The sequence below is a fragment of the Elephas maximus genome, chromosome 11 (assembly GCF_024166365.1).
Source record: "Elephas maximus indicus isolate mEleMax1 chromosome 11, mEleMax1 primary haplotype, whole genome shotgun sequence".
NCBI classification, from domain to species: Eukaryota; Metazoa; Chordata; class Mammalia; order Proboscidea; family Elephantidae; genus Elephas; species Elephas maximus.
This window is the reverse complement of record NC_064829.1, coordinates 107,207,558-107,226,706: the sequence shown is the minus strand read 5'-3', so window position 1 is coordinate 107,226,706 and position 19,149 is coordinate 107,207,558. Positions and strand designations below refer to the sequence as shown.

Below are 19,149 nucleotides of genomic sequence, written 5' to 3'. Positions count from 1 at the left end.
TAAATGTCAACTAACATATATATACACATATGTATTCATATACATGTATACACATATACATATATTCATACGGTTTTCACTGGCTAATTTTTCAAAAGTAGGCTACCAGTTCCTTCTTCCTAGTCCATCTTAGTCTGGACGCTCAGCTGAAACCTGACCACTATGGGCGACCCTACTGATATTTCAAATACCAGTGGCATAGCTCCCACCATCACAGCAACACATAAGCCACCACAGTACAACAAACTGACAGATGCCTGGGGGGAAGGTCCTCAATGAGATGGATTGACCCAGTGGCTGCAACGATGGGCTCGAACAATTGTGAGGATGGCACAGTTGTTTCCTTCTGTAATACATAGAGTTACTACGAGTTGGAATCAACTCAACTGTCTAATAACAACATACACATCTATATGTATACATATACATACACATACATACACTGTATATACATATATATACATATATGCATATATACACATACATATATATGGAAACCCTGGTAGCGTAGCGGTTAAGAGCTATGGCTGCTAGCCAAAAGGTCAGCAGTTCAAATCCACCAAGCGCTCCTTGGAAACCGTATGGGGCAGTTTTACTCTGTCCTATGGGGTCGCTGTGAGTTGGAATCAACTCAAAACCAATGGGTTTGGTTATATCTATATCTATACCTATACCTATATCTATATCTATACCTATACCTATATCTATATCTATACACACACACATATAGGGGCCTGGTTGCACATTGGTTAAGAGCTCAGCTGCTAATCAAAAGGTTGACATCTGGAATTCACCACCAGCTCCTTGGAAACCCTATGGGGCAGTTCTACCCTGACCTAGTGAGTCACTATCAGTTGGAAATGACTCAATGACAACTAGTTTTTATATATATATATATAAATATATATGCATAAAATATATTTTAAATATATAACACATATATACACACACACGTATACAAACCACTCCAAAGGAAGAAGACGTGGCAGTCTGCTCCCATAAGACTACATCTTTGGAAGCCCTGTGGGGCAATTCTATTCTGTCATATAGGGTCTCTAAGAGTCAGAATTAACTCATTTATAGTTGGATGTGCAGCAAGCACAGCCAGGAGCCTAAACACGCCACATCCCCCATGACCTACTGTGCAGGCAGCATAGAGTAGAGATTAAGGGCAGGGGCTCCAGTCCTGATCTCCTGGATTAGAGCTACCCGTTTTACTTCACTCGCTGTGTAACCCTGCACATTTACTTACCCTCTCTGTGCCTCTGTGTCCTCATATATTAACAGTACTTGACTCACAGTCGCTTTTGTGAGCTGCCGTCGAGTGGAACCCCGACTCATGGTGACGCCATACACAACCTCCAGGGAAGGAGTCTGGGAATCTTCCGTCCTAAAAGCTTTCTAGATAAATCTAACCATTAGTAAGTATGGGGGAATGTTCTTTTTGAAACAATCAAACAAAAGCAAAAAATCCGGAAGCACAACAATGATCCAAGAGGCCTTAGAAAGAGCTTTTTAAAACTATATATTTTATTAAATTTTTGGTTGCAATGTTCGTAACCAAACATACACCCATTCACAATTTCTACATGACCAGTTCAATAACACTGGTTGCATACTTCAGATTGTGTCCCCAATCTCACTATTTCCACCCCTACTGTTTCATCACCATTAATTGAGGCTCTCTGGCCCCTTAAGGTTCTCGTCTGTGCTTTAGATTAGCTCTTTTCAGTTTCAACTCATACAGATATTTCTTTACAAGAGTTCTAGGCTCAGAAAGAGCTTTTTTAAAAAAAAAAAATTTTTTTATTGTGTTTTTGGTAAAGATTTACACAGTAGTTTAGGTTCCCATTCAACAATTTCCACACAAATTTTTCAGTGACATTGTTCCATTCTTCACTATGTGTGAACATTCCCAATATTTCTGTCCTGGTTGTTCTGCTGATCAAGGAGCCTTTTTTATTATTATTAATTTTATTGTTGTTGTTGAGAATATGCATCCCCCACCCACTGCCATCGAGCAGATTCCGACTCCCAGCAACCCTATAGGACAGAGTAGAACTGCCCCATAGAGTTTCCAAGGAGCGCCTGGTAGATTCGAACTATCTACCTTTTGATTAGCAGCCATAGCACTCAGCCACTACGTCACCAGGGTTTCCGAGAACATACATAGTAAAACATAACCCATTCAACAGTTTCCACAAGTCGGTGCCATTGATTACATCCCTCAAGTTGTGCAACTGTTTTAGTTACCTAGTGCTGCCGCAACAGAAACACCACAAGTGGGTGGCTCTAACAAAAGAAGTTTATTCTCTTACGGTCTAGTAGGCTAGAAGTCCAAAGTCAGGGTGTCAGCTCCAGGGGAAGGCTTTCTCAATTGGCTCTGGAGTAAGGCCCTTGTCATCAATCTTCCCCTGGACTAGAAGCTTCTCAGCACAAGCACCCCGGTCCACAAGATGCTCTCTGCTCCCAGCGCTGCTTTTTTGGTGGTATGATGTCCTCCCTCTCTGATCACTTTGCTTTCCTTTTTTCTCTTGTAAGATAAAAGGTGGTGCAGGCCACGCCCCAGGGAAACTCCCTTTACATTGGATCACAGATGTGACCTGAGCAAGGGTGCTACCTACCATCCTAATCCTGTTCAAAGTAATCCAATCTTGCCTCATTAACCACAGGCAGAGATTAGGATTAGGATTCACGACATACAGGAAAATTATATCAGTCACAAAATGGAGAACAACTACACAATACTGGGAATCAAGGCCTAACCAAGTTGACACATACTTGGGGGGGACACAATTCAATCCATGATAGCAACCATGCTCATTCTCCTTTTCTGAGTTGTTCCTCTCCAGTTAACATAAATTCATTGTCCCCTAAGGTTCCTAACAAATCAAGAAAGAGATTTTTAATGAATATTTACAGAGAGAAAAGTACACAAAGTTGTATCTTATGTGTAACTGGAAGATTGTAAATATTAACCCCAAGTGTGGAAAAGAGAGATGAGAACATGGGGAGGGGATAAGGGAAATGATGAGTTGACAGGGGGGCAGAAGGGCAGCCTGGGCAGGGGGAGAGGTTTCCCAGGGCCACTAAGAATGAGAAACCACTCCGGCACCTCCTGCCACGGCTTCATCAGACAAAACAAAACAACCCATCCTTCACAGGTGGAGGCTGCCTTCTTACAACCCCTATCTAACTCCCCTCTTGCCATTTCAAATTTTAATTCCCTCTAATGTATTCAAAATTTGGTCTTCCCAAAATTTTCTCGCCTGTGGCCCGATGTAATTTTTCTCTCTGGCATCTTTTCCCCAGAGAAGAAGCTGATTTTCTGGCCTGCCCCGAGATGGTGGAGTAATTGGTCCTAGTTACACAGGCGCTAGGGGAGATGAAAGTGTGGGTGCCATCAGCTTTCAGAGTCCGGCAGAGGGCTCTTAGGGGGTGTTTAATGAGCCCCGGAACACGTGGCTCAGTTTCTGCCAGGTGAGATGCTAAACTGAAATCAGAAATTTAACTCTGAGCATCTGCAAAGCATGGTTTGTCATCTCCCTGCCTCCAGGGTGGCTGATTCGGTTTCAGTGCTCATTTATAAACAGTTTTACTGCCTGTTTCTGATCATGAAAATACATAATATATATTATATTGTGCAATAACTATGTAATTATATATGTAACATATATAAATTCTATGTAATATATTATTATATATGTATTAGTATGTAATATTGTTACATAAGATATTATAAATAACATTATTATATTATATTGTTATATTATTAATATATTGTATTAAAATATTATATTACATACATTGAATGATGTCCACAATACATTCTGTTTATTAGGATCGTTATATTTTATATATATATATATATAATGTGTATATTATGTGTTATGTATTTATATACAATGTATTTTATATTGTGTATTATATATGTAATATAATAATTATATACAATATACGTACATTATATAAAAATGATATTACTCAAAATATATTATATAATGTGTTATAACATATAATAATATATGCTGTAATTATGACATATGCAATATATTATTTTATATATGTATATACTGGAAACCGTGGCGGCATAGTGGTTAAGTGCTACGGCTGCTAACCGAAGGGCTGGCAGCTCGAATCCACCAGGTGCTCCTTGGAAACTCTGTGGGGCAGTTCTGCTCTGTCCTATAGGGTCACTATGAATTGGAATTGACTCGACAGCACTGGGTTTGGTTTTTTTTTTTATGTATAACATATATAACATAGTATTAACATTATATATACTAATTATATTAATAAATTACAACGTAATGTTACTACATATAATTTTACTATACTATTACACTGTATTATTAATATATTATATTAAAATATTGTCTTACACTCATGGGTCACTTAATGTTCACAGCACATTCTGTGAATTAAGATGTTTATGATTTCAGTGTCGTGTGAACACCATATTATATACAGTCATCCCTCCGGTTACAAATGTTCAAGTTATGTAAAAACCGCAGTTACAAACTAACCCCTGTAAAGCCTATTATATTAAAAACATGAGGTACATGCAATTGTTCATAATTAGGAATGGGCGCATGGCAGTGCAAGTCCTTTGTAAACAAGAGACATGAGAACACTTTGTAGTGTGCAGGAAGCTGTTGTGTTCCCTTCCCCCTTTACCTCTGCTACCTCCCATTCTCAGATCAGGATTTCTGAATTTATGGGACCACAGAGACTTTTTGCTACAACTGAGTGAATATATAAGGAATCCTGCTAGCATAGTGGTTGAGTAGTTGGCTGCTAAATTAAAGATTAGCAGTCTGAACCCACCCAGCAGCTCCACAGAAGACTCCCGGTGATCTGTTACTGTAAAGATTACAGCCTAGGAAGCCCTATGGGGCAGGTCTGCTCTGTCACATGGGGTCACCATGAGTTGGAACTGACTCAACCACAATGGGTTTATATATAATATTATTATATATAACATAATTACATATTATTATAAAATATATACACATATTATTATTATATTATTATAAATAAATGATAAAATTGGAAAACACAGAAAAGGAATAAAGGATATTGGAGCCTATGTAAGTCACCAAAAATCCCACTGTGTCGCGATGAACACCTAAAAAAAATAATAAAGTCCCTGAGGAATAATTCACATAAAATACAACTCACCAATTTTAAGTGGACACTATGATGATTTTCTCCCCTTTCTCCCCTCTCCCAGCCCCTCATAACAGCCAGTCTTCTTCTGTCTTTAAGGATTTACCTATTCTAGATATTTCATGTAAGTGGAATCATACAATATTTGTCCTTTTGTATCTGACTTATTTCACTCTGCGTGATGTTTTCAAGGTTCCTCCATGTGGTAGCAGGTATCAGGGCTTCATTTCACTTTAAGGCTGAATAATATTGCATTGTATGGATAGACCACATAGTGTTTATCCATTCGTCTATTGATGGACACTTGGGTTGTTTACACCTTTTGGCGATTGTGTAAAGTGCTGCGATGAACATTGGTGAACAAGTGTCTGTCGGAGTCACTGCTTTTAATACTTTTGGGTGCATACCTAGGAGAGGATTTGCTGAGTCAAATGGTAGTTCTACGGAGCCCTAGTGGCACAATGGTTAAGCACTTGGCTGTTAACCTAAAGGTTGGGGGTTCAAACCCACACAGCAGCTCCACAGGAGAAAGACCGGATGATCTGCTTCTGTAAATATTACAGCCTATTAAACCCCATGGGGCAGTTCCATCTGTCACTTGGGGTTACTATGAGTTGAAAACCCAACAACCACAACAACATGGTAGTTCTAGGTGTCCCTAGGTCATGCAAACCTCTAAGCAGTATGACTAAGCTCACATCTCTCCTGGGTGGAGGATCTCTTGAAGTCTCCTGTCCCCCATGGAACAGACATGAGAACAGCAAGTCAGAAGTTTAAGGGTAAGGGGAATGGACCAGGCTGTTCAATCAGAAAGGTGTGGGCTCAAACCTCAGCCCCCTCACCTTCTGACTGTGTGACCTTGGACAAATTATTTCTTCTAAGTTCAGTTTCCTGTGGAGTAAAATGGCAGATACTACAGTGAAAACTGTGAGAGCCAGGACTCCACAGGACTGCCTTTCTTTTCTGGGTCTCACAATATTTCCATCTTTGTCAGGGTGCAGTCTTAACACTCTTCTATTGTTCTCTATTAGTGGAAAATATTTGAGTTTTCCTCCTCTGACAGGTTCTACCTTGTACAGGTTCTGGCTTTTGCAGATTTTACTGTAAGAGCTAATTGGTTCAGTGGTAGGATTCTTGCCTGCCATTGACTAGCTATATGACATTGTGGGGACCTTACTCTTTCTGAGTCTCAGTTTCCTCATCTATAAAATGCAGTTAATAATGTTCTAAGAAGCCCTGTTGGTGCAATGGTTAAGTGCTCAGCTGGTAAACAAAAGGCCAGTGGTTCAAACACACCCAGCTCCTCCTCTGGAGAAAGACCTGAGGATCTGCTTCCATAAACATTACTGCCTAAAAAACCTATGGGGCCGTTCTACTCTGTCACATAGGGCTGGCTATGAGCGGAATCCACTCAAGAACACTCAACAACATACAACAACAGTAATGGTTCCTCTCTCATAGGGTTGTATGGGTTGCTATATGCAAAGGCAATTAGAACAGTATCTGTCATGTAGTAAATGCTGTAAAATGCATTGTTCATGTTGTGTTAGTTGCTCTCGAGTCATCCCCCTGATTTGTGGTGACCCTGTGCACAACAAGGTTGGGCCATTGTGACCTATAGGGTTTTCGTTGGCTGATTTTTGGAAGTAGATAGCCAGGCTGCTCTTCCTAATCTGTTTTAGTCTGCAAACTCTGCTGAAACCTGTCTATCAAGAACAGAGAACCATACCCTGACCAGTCCGGTGCCATCCCCATGATTAGTAGGGGATGGGACCACTCTGATCCGTAGAGATTTTTTTTATTTATTTTCATTTTGTTGTTGAGAATATACACGACAAAAAACTCATTGCTGTTGAGCTGACTCTAACTCGTATCGACCTTGTTGGACAGACTAGAACTGCCCCCATAGGGTTTCCAAGGCTGTAATCTTTACAGGGAAACCCTGGTGTTGTAGTGGTTAAGTGCTACGGCTGCTAACCAAAGGGTCGGCAGTTTGAATCTGCCAGGCACTCCTTGGAAATTCTATGGGGCAGTTCTACTCTGTCCTATAGACTCGCTATGAGTTGGAATCAACTCAACGGCACTGGGTTTGGTTTTGTTTTGGTTTGAATCTTTACAGAAGAAGGCTGCCATCTCTTTCTCCCGGAGTGGCTGGTAGGTTCAGATTGCCAAACTTTTGGTTAGAAGCTGAGTGCTTAATCACTGTAACACAGAGCTCCTCCAGTTCAACCGTTTCTTCATGTACAATTCAGTGACATTGATTACATTCTTTGAGTAGTGCAGACATTGTCATCCTCCTTCTCTTAGTTGTCTGTCCACCATTAACATAAACTCACTGCCCCCTGTTTCCTATCTAATGTTTTGAGTTGTTTTTGTTAATTTGATTCCATATATGATTAGATCTTAAAAGAGCATAAGGCTCAAGGCAAACATTACTTAGTAGTTAAACTAAACGATTTGATTTTAAGACTTCAGGAGATATTTTTGGTTTAAGGCTTAAAGCTCGTCTCAGGGCAGTAGTTTCAGGGGCGTAGACTTTTTATTGGCTGAATTTCAGTAGTAGATTGCCAGGCCTTTCTTCCTAGTCAGTCTTAGTCTGAAAGCTCTGCAAAAACCTGTTCAGCATCATAGCAACACACAAACCTCCACTGACAGACAGGTGGGGACTGCACATGAGTGCACTGGCTGGGCATTGAAAACATGTCTCCTGCATGAATGGCTAGAATTCTACCACTGAAACATCACCATCCCCACAGAACACAGTAGGTGCTCAGCATTTATAGAAAGCTATATAGGTGACCCTGAGGAGACCACAGAAAAGGTGGTGCCAATAGCCCTTAACCTGCACCCTTATAGCTCCCTGAGGTATCACCAAGGGACAGGTACTGGCAATGTCTTGGAAGGCTGCACAAGGTTTCAGAATCTCCCTGGGCTTGTGTCTGAGAAGATCAGACCTCAGTGCTGGGGAAGGCAGGGTAAAAGGGGGTCATCCCATCAGCCTGGTGAGAAGTCTGGGTGTCTAGTTTCTGTATATCAATGACTTGTCTCCCAGCAAAGTAACCTGCAGTCTCTGCACCAGGGAATAAGTGTTCCGTGTACTCCCAATCTGGTCTTCTCATAAGAACATGGAGCCTATCCCTTGGGATCATGACCTGGTGGCCCCTTTGTTCTTTTCTGGCCCTGATCACTCACCTGGTTCCAGGGATTCTAACATCTAAATAGCACTCAAACCTCTTCTTTCATCCCTATTCATGTTGTTCCTGTCCTAATGTAGGCTCCCTGCGTGGTTCCTCTCTGTCCTGTTTCTCTTCCCTTAGCCCTCTAGTTGTTGTGTGAAATGGTGCCGATTCCTTCATAGTGACCCCATGTGACGGAGGAGGACTGCCCGCATAGAATTGTCTATGCTGTAATCTTTTTAGGGGAGCAGATTGGCAGGCCTTTTCTCCTTCAGAGTCGCTGGGTGGGTTTGACATGCCAGCTTTTTAGTTGGCAGCCAAGTGCTTAACCGTTACAAGGCCAAAGCTCCTAGTTCCTTAGTAACTAATACTAATACTTAGTTCTTCTCCCCACACACACTCTGTCTCAGTAATTTGGGGCCAATTAACCCTCCAGTGGTAAAGAAGCCCTGGTGGCACAACAGTAAAGCTCCTGTGTAAAAACGGCATGGCAGAGGTGTCTGACCTCCCCTAACTTCATAAGGAGGAAGGAGAATCAAGATCAACAGCCCAAGACTGATTCCTATGAGGCAGAAGTCAGACATACCTCTGTTCACCAGCCCTTTTTATCAGTTCTGACACCAACCATCCCTTCCACGGCCCTCTCTACTTCTCTGCTGAGTTCGATAATTTTTTGCAATGGCCACACATAACTCACAGACAATACTCAGGATTATTGGGTTTATCAGGGAGGTAACAGGTTACAGTTCATGTTCAGGAAATCTCAGCACAGTTTTTCGATCAGGACAGCTTCTTCTCAGCCATGCTTGCAGGCAGAGCTTTCCCTGAACCTTGGCCCCTCTGTGCCTGGCCTCTTCTCTTCTAGTGCAAGTATTACAAAGCTCTTTTAGCTCTGCAGATAAGTGCCCTGAGGCACCCCACTCCTCCAGCAAACCTCAGCCTTATGGTATGCAGCTCTAGTCCATGAGTTGTCAAACCTAGCTCCACCTACTGCTCGAGGCACCCTACTCCACCAGCACACCTCTTGCCTGAAGGCAATCAGCTTTCTTGCTCAGTAGGCCAGCAAGCCTACGCCGCCATCTCCTGCAAGTCTCCTGGTTCTGCTGCCACCATTTTTCTGCTGCTACCATTTTTCTGCTGCTACTTCTTGCCGTCTCCGTTGTTATAGCTCTCCATCTCTTCTGCGTTACAGCTCCTGCTATCTCTCTTTCTCATCGTCTGCTGCTAACCGAAAGGCCAGCGGTTCGAACTTCTTAGGCCCTCCACAAGAGAAAGATGTGGCAGTCTGTTACGTAAAGGTTACAGACTAGGAAACCCAATGTGGCAGTTCTACTCTGTCCTACAGTGTCTCTGTGAGTCAGAATTGACTTGATAGCAATGGGTATAATGTCTCACCCATACCCATACCCTGTAAGTATTTCTTCTAATATCTTGTTGCCTTTGGATAAACTTCAGCAGTTTGGCCTTTCTGTCCTTGCTGCCCCCATCCCTGACACCCTTTCTTGGCAGTAACCTCTACAGAAGCAGACTGACAGGGCTTCCTTCCATGGCGCCACCGTGTGGGTTTGAACCACGAACCGTTAGGTTAGCAGTGGACCTGAAGCCATTTGCGCTGCTCGTTAGAATTCTACTTCCCCACAGTGTAGACAAGCAACACCAACTTTGTTGATGGTAGATCTTAGCAAAAAGATAGTATTATCAAAATAAACTGTTAATCAAAAGGAAAAAAAAAAGTTGCCCATTATGCTGAGTCAGTCATAAAGGGACACATATTGTGTGATTCCAATTTTAAGACCTATCTAGAGTAGGTAACAGGAGAGATACGAAAGTTTATTAGTGGTTATCAGGGCTGAGTGGGAGTAAAGGAAGACAAAATGCTTAGGGGACACTGAGCTTCTGTTAAAGGAGATGGAAAAATTCAGGAACGGTTCATGGCAATGGCTGAACAACATGACGAACATATTTGATGTCCCTGAACTATATGTGAGAAGAAGGTTGAAACGTCCAATGTTTTGCTACCTATATATTTAACACAATACAAAAAAATCTCAAAAAATACAGATACAATCAAAATAATATACAGAATTTTAAAAAACAAAGAGTTCATTAATATTAAAAACGTAAGAATTGAAAATGATCTATGCAGTTAGATATGAGAATAGATGTTACCCTTGAGAGTAGTTACTGGGATGGGGAACAAGGAGGTAATTTAATGTATCTTTAATATTTTATTAATATATCTTTAATAGTTAATATATATGTTTAAATATTTTAAATACATATTGGGATTTTACTTCAGATTGAGAGAAGGTGAAAAGATTAGCTTTATGATGTTGGTCTTATATTGTTGAGGTAGAAGTTAAAGGTATTAAGTACTCAGCACAGGAGCAGGAACACACAAAGATAACTTCCCTCTAAGACCAAGGGAGAGAAAACATTTAATTTACTTACTATTGGAAGTGAATATGATCAAAGGCTAGATTCTCAGTGAGACGCTGGTCATCCAAAATAACTGCTGATTTGACTGCCCAGTTTCCCTCTGTAATAGCACTGCCAAGGGGCCATCTAGGTTCTGCTTGAACTTCTCCTAAGACGAGGTGCTCACTACCCACCAGGAATGCTTCTTCCTCCTTAGAATTGCGCAGATCGCTAAAAGGGTCTTCCTTATTATCATCTTGTGCCTTTCTCCTTAAAAAAAAAAAAAAAATGCCGTTGCCATGGAGTCAACTCTGACTCATGATGGACCCAGTGTGTCTCAAAGTAGAACTGTGCTCCATAGGATTTTCAAGGCTGTTATCTTTATGGAGGAGGAGCACTGGTGGTGCAGTGGTTAAAACACTCAGCTTGGGTTAGCAGTTCAAACACACCAGTTGCTCTGCAGGAGGATGATGTGGCAGTCCTCTTCCAAGAAAATTACAGCCTTGGAATCAACATGAGGCAGTTCACTGTGTCCCATAGGGTCATTATGAGTTGGCATTGACTTCTTGATGATGGGTTTTTGGGTAATCTTTATGGAAGCAGGTCATCAGGCCTTTCTTCTGCAGTGCTGCTGGGATGGTTTGAACCACCAACTTTTTGATTACTAGTTGAGCGTAAACCATTTGTGCCACCCAGGGCCATTTGCCTTCAACAGGCTCCCTTTATGTAGTCCCCCTTCTGTTCTCTCCATTTCTATGTTGGTTGCCTTTCATCAGGCCTTTCAATAATGACCCTCTGATTCATTGTTAACTCTGTCCTGACCTAGTCTCTTGTCCTCCTACTTCCACAACTACCCAAGCAAGTTCTCAGCATAGTGCTGCCGGGCACAGATGTCCTGAAATGGGGGAGATGCTTCTACCTAACAGAGAGCAATATGCCCACTGTCTATCCGCATCTTAGGCATGGATGAGGGAACACTATGGTCGCCAGAACCCAAGCCTTCTGATGGTGCACATATTGTGTGTCTGCCCTTTGAATATGTAGGGAAAGACACACTTGGGTTCATAGCACAGCTCAATCAGAACTGAGGAGAAAGGAAAAGGATGGCAACCTTTGATTTTCTTATCATGGATTTTCTCATTTGTTCATTAATTTATGCATGAATTGTTTTTTGTGAGGTCATTCATTTATTTGTTCATTCTTTTCTTTCATCATCAGTTGCGTGGACAACCACTGTTTTCATGGTGTTGTGTGCTGTCAATTGACTCCCACTCATAGTGGCCTCATGAGCTACAGAGTAGAACTGTCACAAAGGATTATCTAGGCAGTAATCTGTACGGAGGTGTCATGATTGCACAGTGGTTAAGCATTCGGCTGCTAACCAAAAGGTTGGCAGTTCAAATCAAACAGCCACTCCTTGGAAACCCTATGGAGCAGTTCTACTCTGTCCTATAAGGTCACTATGACTTGGAATTGACTCGACAGTAATGGGGTTGGGTTTTTTTTTTTAGCAGTCCATGGTATATCCAACATTCTTTGGCAACACCATAATTCAAAGGCATTGATTCTTCTTCGGTCTTCCTTATTCATTGTCCAGCTTTCGCATACATATGAGGCGATTGAAAATACCACGGCCTGAATCAGCTGCACCTTAGTCCTCAAGGTGACATCTTTGCTTTTTAACACTTTAAAGAGGTCTTTTGCAGCAGATTTACCCAATGCGGTGTGTCTTCTGATTTCTTTTTTTTTTTTATGGTACTCTGGATGAAGGTTTACAGAACAAACTAGCTTCTCATTAAAAAAATAGTACATATTGTTTTGAGACATTGGTTATCAATCCCATATGACATGTCAAAACTCCCCCTTCTGGACCTTGGGTTCCCTATTATCAGCTTTCCTGTCCCCTCCTGCCTTCTAGTCCTTGCGCTGGGCTGGTGTACCCCTTTAGTCTCATTTTGTTTTATGGGTCTCTCTAATCTTTGGCTGAAGAGTGAACTTCAGGAGCGACTTCATTACTGAGTTAAAAGGGTGTCTGGGGGCCACACTCTTGGGGTTTCTCCAGTCTCTGTTAGGCCAGTGTCTTAGTCATCTAGTGCTGCTATAACAGAAATACTACAAGTGGGTGGTTTTAACATAGAGAAATTTATTTTCTCACGGTCTAGTAGGTTATAAGTCCAAATCAGGGCATCGGCTCCAGGGCAAAGCTTTCTTTCTCTGTCGGCTCTGGAAGAAGGTCCTTGTCCTCAATCTTCTCCTGGTGGAGAAGCTTCTCAGGCGCAGTGACGCTGTGTCCAAATGATGCGCTCCGCTCCCGGTGGTGGTATGAAGTCCCTAACTCTCTGCTGCTTGCTTCCCTTTCCTTTTATCTCTTGAGAGATCAAAGGTGGTGCAGGCCACAGCCGGGGGAAACCCTCTACTTTGGATCAGTTAGGTGACCTGAGTAAGGGTGGTGTTACAATCCCACCCTAATCCTCTCAGCATAAAATTACAATCCCAGAATGGAGTACAACCACACATGGCCTAACCAAGTTGATACTCACATGGGGACATAATTCAATCCACGACAGCCAGTAAGACTGGTCTTTTTTTGTTAGTTAGAATTTTGTTCTACATTTTTCTCCATCTCTGTCTGGGACCCTCTATTGTGATCCCTGTCAGATCAGTCAGTGGTGATAGCCGGGCACCATCTAGTTGTACTGGACTCAGTCTGGTGAAGGGTGTGGTAGTTGTGGTCCATTAGTCCCTTGGGTTGTCTAGGATGTAATCTTTATGGGAGCAGATCACCATGTCTTTCTCTCATGGAGCCACTGGGTAGGTTCCAACTGTCAACATTTCAATTAGCAGCCAAGAGCATAATAGTTGTGCCACCAGGATTCCTTTCTAGACTTACACCTGATGGGTTTCCAATGGATTATCACAGGAACTCCTACTGTTACCTAGTTACCCTCCTCTCTCAGCATCCTTGATTCCAAAGCCCAATCTGGTCATTGAGTTGCACACGTCTGTGATATACACACATACTCTGTTCTCGTTTTAAAATAGGTCCACCAATTTTTAGATACTCCTCCTTTCAAGAGGTGGAACTTAACTAACTTTTCCTTGAACATGAGCTGGACATATTGAATCATTTCAAAGGAATATAGTACTGTGGAAATGACAGTCAGTGTCAATGAAAGCATTGAAAAATAGTCAACAATTACTTTAAAGCAAAGATGAGAATGTAAAGGGACAGGAAAGCTACACTAATGGAAATGGAAGAATGAGAATGGAAATAATAAGGATGTACACACATTGTGAAGAATGTAAGCAATGTCACTGACCAATTTATGTAGAAACGCAAATGGAAACCCATACTGTTGTGTAACTCTACACTGAAAACAGAATGAAATATTATCTAAAAGAAAAAAGAAGGAAAGAAAGATATTGCAGTTTCACCTTGCTCTCTTGGATCACACCCTGTGGGTGAAGCCAGCAGCAATGTTTTGAGGACACTCAAGCAGCCTTCAGCCTTCCACCAACAGCTTGATGGTCAAGCAAGTGAGCCACCTTGGAAACAAGCGCTCCAGCTTCAGTCTAGCCCTAAGATGACTACAGCCTTAGATAATATCTTGACTGCAAACTCATGCCCAACCCCAAGCCAGAACTACCCAGCTAAGCTGCTCCCAAACTCCTGACCTACAGAAATTTTGAGACATAATAAAAGTTTATTGTTTAAAATCCTATATTTTGGGGTAACATGTTTTCATAATTCAATAAATGTTTTCTGTTTTAAGCACCTACATTTTGGGGCAAACCCAGCAACAGATAAGTAATACTTCATCCAAAATCGCCTCCCACAACCAGTCTTGCAGCTTCTGTATCAATAAACCAAAAAAACATAAATCCAAACCTGTTGCTGTTGAGTTTATTCTGATTCATAGCCATCCTGTAGGACAGAGTAGAACTGCCCCATAGGGTTCCCAAGGCTGTAATCTTAATGGAAGCTGATTGTCACATCTTTCTCACATGGATAGGTTGGTGGGTTCAAACCTTTGACGTTTCGGTTAGCAACTGAGCACTCCACCACTGTGCTACCAGGTCTTCTTTACTATGTACTTGTTGCTATTATTCTAAGCACCCAGGACACATCAGCAAATCAGGAAGAAAAGACCCCTGCCCTCATGGGGTCTCCATTGTAGTTACCAGTATCAGTTGCACCAGAGTGAATGCCAAGGCCTACACATACCATAAAAAAGTAAGAAACAACCTCTGCTTTCAGTTTGGAGGAGGCCTATGTGCAACTTTCTTTGGTTGTTCAGCATCTGGGTTCATCCAACACTCCTGCCCCCACTATGTCACACAAGTTTGATGCCAATGAGAACAAAGTCATGGACCTGAGGTACATACGTGGGGAGGTCGGTGCCACATCCTCCCTGGCCCCCAAGATTAATCTCCAAAAAAGGTAGTGATAACATAAAAAAATAAAGAATATCACCCATGGGTACTATGCTCCTTTAAAAAAAACCACTTATATGAAACAAAATAGTCAACAGTTACTTTAAAACAAAGATGAGAATGTAAGGGGGAAGGGAAATTAGATTAATGGAAACAGAACAACCCAGAATGGAAATAATGAGAATGGTCACACATTGTATGAAGAATGTAACCAATGCCACTGAACAACTTATGTGGAAATAGTTGAATGGGAACCCAAACTGCTGTGTAAACCTTCACCAAAATCACAATGAAAAATTATTTTTTTAAAAAGGTACTTATGACATTGCCAAGGCACCCAGTGACTGGAAGGGTCTAAGGGTTATGGTGAAGCTGACCATTCAGAACAAACAGCCCCAGATTGAGATGGTACCTTCTGCCCCTGCCCTGGCCATCAAAACCCTGAAGGAATCACCCAGAGACAGGGGGAAGCTGAAAAATATTAAGCAGAGAAGAAATAGCACTTTTGATGAGATTGTCAATGTTGCCCAATACACGAGTCACCCATATTTAGCCAGAGAACTCTCTGGAACTATTAAAGAGATCCTGAGGACTGCCCACTCTGTGAGTTGAATGTTGATGGCTGCCACCATCATGACATCTTAGATGACATTGACAGTGGTTCAGTGGAATGCCCAGCTAGCTAAGACTACAAAGGAAAATACTTCAATAAAGCATTATTTGGTAACCTAAAAAAAATAAGACAAAGAAACAAATTCAACAAGGCCTGCTTAGCCATTATGGAGTGTGTAAGGGAATTTTCGGAATCGACTCAACAGCGCTGGGGACTGGGAAGGGAATTTTAAAACTTGAAGTACCTGAAAAATATGAAGCGGCCCACTTGAGGTTTAAGTGTGACTCCTGTGTGGCTAGTTCCATTTCCACCCCAGCAAACGCAGTTTCCCCACAGGCATAATCATGAAACTAAGAAATGTCTGCAAATGATGATATAACTACACTATAACTCCCTCAAGAAACGAATGTCTAGTAATGATGACATAACTACCCAGAGACCTGCCCCACTGTCCCATACGCTTATGATTACCACATTGTGACTAATCTAAAAAAGACATATATATCCTTTTATGCCAATCGCCTTATGAGTTTCAGCTACAGGATATCCTGCCTTACGAGTTCCTGCCACAGGCAATCCCTCCTTAAAACTACCTATTACCAATCTATAACAGGCATACCTCATTTTATTGCACTTTGCTTTATTGCAACCCTGCTTTGAGCGAGTCTATTGGTACAATTTTTCCAACAGCATGTGCTCACTTCATGTCTCTCTTCTCTGTCACATTTTGGTAATTCTCACAATATTTCAAACTTTTTCATTATTATATCTGTTAGGGTGATCTGTGATCAGTCATCTTTGATGTTACTATTGCAACTGTTTTGGGGTGCCACAAATCACGCCCATATAAGACAGTGAACTTAATCAATAAATGTTGTATGAGTTCTGACTGCTCCACAGACCAGCAGTTCCCCATCTCTCTCCCTCTCCTCAGGCCTCCCTATTCCCTGAGACAAGACAATATTGAAATTAGGCCAATGAATGACCCTACAATGGCCTCAAAGTATTCAAGTGAAAGGAAGAGTTGCATGTCTGTCATTTTAAATCAAAAGCTAGAAATGATTAAGCTTGGCGAGGAAGCCTTGTTGAAAGCCGAGACAGGACAAAAGCTAGGCTTCTTGTGCCAAACTGTTAGCCAAGTTGTGAATGCAAGGGAAAAGTTCTTGAAGGAAATTGAACATGCTACTCCAGTGAACACACGAAAGATAAGAAAGCAAAACAGCCTCATTGCTGAAATGGAGAGAGTTTTAGTGTCTGGATAGGAGATCAAACCAGTCACAACATTCCCTTAAGTCAAAGCCTAATTCAGAAAAAGGCCCTAACTCCCTTCAGTTCTAAGAAGGCCAAGAGAGGCAAGGAAGCTGCAAAAGAAAAGTCTGAAGGTAGTAGAGGTTGATGCATGAAGTTTAAAGAAAAATCTGCCTCCATAACCTAAAAGCGCAAGATGAAGCAGCAAGTCCTGATGTGGAGGCTACAGCAAGTTATCCGAGAGACCTTTCTAGGATAACTGGTAAATGTGGCTACACCGAACAGCAGGTTTTCAATGGAGAACAAACAGCCTTGTATTGGAAGAAGATGCCAACAAGGACTTTCATAGCTGGAGCGGAGAAATCAATGCCTGGCTTCAGGGCTTCAAGGGACAGGCTGACTCTCTTGTTAAGGGCTAATGCAACTAGTGTCTTTATTTTGAAGCCAATGCTCGTTTACCGTTATGAAAATCCTAGGGCCATTAAGATTATGCTAAATCTACTCTGCCTGTGCTCTATAAATGGAACAACGAAGCCTGGATGACAGCACGTGTGTCTACAACATGCTTTACTGAATATTTATTTTAAGCCCACTGTTGAGACCTACTACTCAGAAAAAAAAATTCCTTTCAAAATATTACTGCTCATTGACAATGCACCTGATCACCCAAGAGCTGTGATGAAGATGCACATGGAGATTAATGATGTTTTCATGCCTGCTAACACAACATCCATTCTGTAACCCATACAGCAAGGAGTAATTTTGACTTTCAAGTCTTATTTTTTAAGAAATACATTTCATAAGGCTATAGCTGCCATACATAGTTATTCTTCTGAGGAATCTCAGCAAAGTAAATTGAAAACATTCTGGAAAGGATTCACCATTCTAGATACCACCAAAAACATTTGTAATTCATGGGAGGAGGTCAAAGTATCAACATTAGCAGGAGTTAGGAAGAAGTCGACTCCAACTCCCATGGATAACTTTGAGGACTTCAAGGCTTTAGTGGAGGAAGTAGCTGCAGATGTGGGGGAAATAGCAAGAGAACTAGAAGTGAAGTGTGAAGATGTGACTGAATTGCTTCAATCTCATGATAAAACTGTAACAGATATGGAGTTGCTTCTAACAGATGAGCAAAGAAAGTGGTTTCTTGAGACGGAATCTACTCCTGGTGAAGATGCTATGAACATTGTTGAAATGACAACAAGAATTTAGAATATGATACGAACTTAGTTGGTAAAGCAGCTTAAGGATTTGAGAAGCTTGGCTCCAATTTTGAAAGAAGTTCTACCGTGGGTAAAATGCTATCAAACAGTATCAAATGCTACAGAGAAATCTTTCATGAAAGGAAGGCTCAGTTGATACAGCCAAGTTCATTGTTATCTTATTGTAAGAAATTGTGACAACCAACTCAACATTCAGCAACCATCACCCTGATTAGTCAGCAACCATCAATACTGAGTCAGAAACCTCCACCAGCAAAAAGATTACCACTCGCTGAAGGCTCAGATGATGGTTAGAATTTTTACCAATAAAAGATTGCTTAATTAAGCTATGCATTTTTTTCAGACATAATGCTGTTGCACACTTAATAGATTACACTATACCATAAACGTAACTTTTATATGCACTTGGAAACCAAAAAATTCATGTGACTCATTTTATTGTGTAGGGCTGGACCCAAACCTGCCAATTTCTCTGAGGTGATTTTTATGACTGCAATGTCTTTCAACGATCTACATCTATGGAAAGAGATGATGGAAAACCTCAATATTGTTGGGCAAATCTGCTGCAAAAGACCTCTTTAAGCCGTTGGAAAGCAAAGATAGCACCTTGAAGATTAAGGTGTGCCTGGCCCAAGCCATGGTATTTTCAATCGCATCATATGCATCTGAAAGCTGGACAATGAATAAGGAAGGTTGACGAACTGACGCCTTTGACTTGTGGTGTTGGCTAAGAATATTAAATATACCACGGACTGCCAAAAGAACGAACAAACCTGTCTTAGAAGAAGTACAAGCAGAATGCTCTTCAGAAGCTAAGATGGCGAGACTGCATCTTACATACTTTGGACATGTTTTTAGGAGGGAT

General features: G+C 41.4%; 1 protein-coding gene across 1 annotated transcript; it reads left to right on the top strand.

Annotated features, from left to right (window-relative positions):
* The first annotated feature begins 15,094 nt into the window (after positions 1 to 15,094).
* Positions 15,095 to 15,809, top strand: LOC126085436 (60S ribosomal protein L12-like). The gene is made up of 2 exons (XM_049900823.1): positions 15,095 to 15,203; positions 15,505 to 15,809. Exons 1-2 carry the CDS (start codon positions 15,095 to 15,097, stop codon positions 15,807 to 15,809), a joined length of 414 nt encoding a protein of 137 aa, XP_049756780.1.
* Positions 15,810 to 19,149: the final 3,340 nt, after the last annotated feature.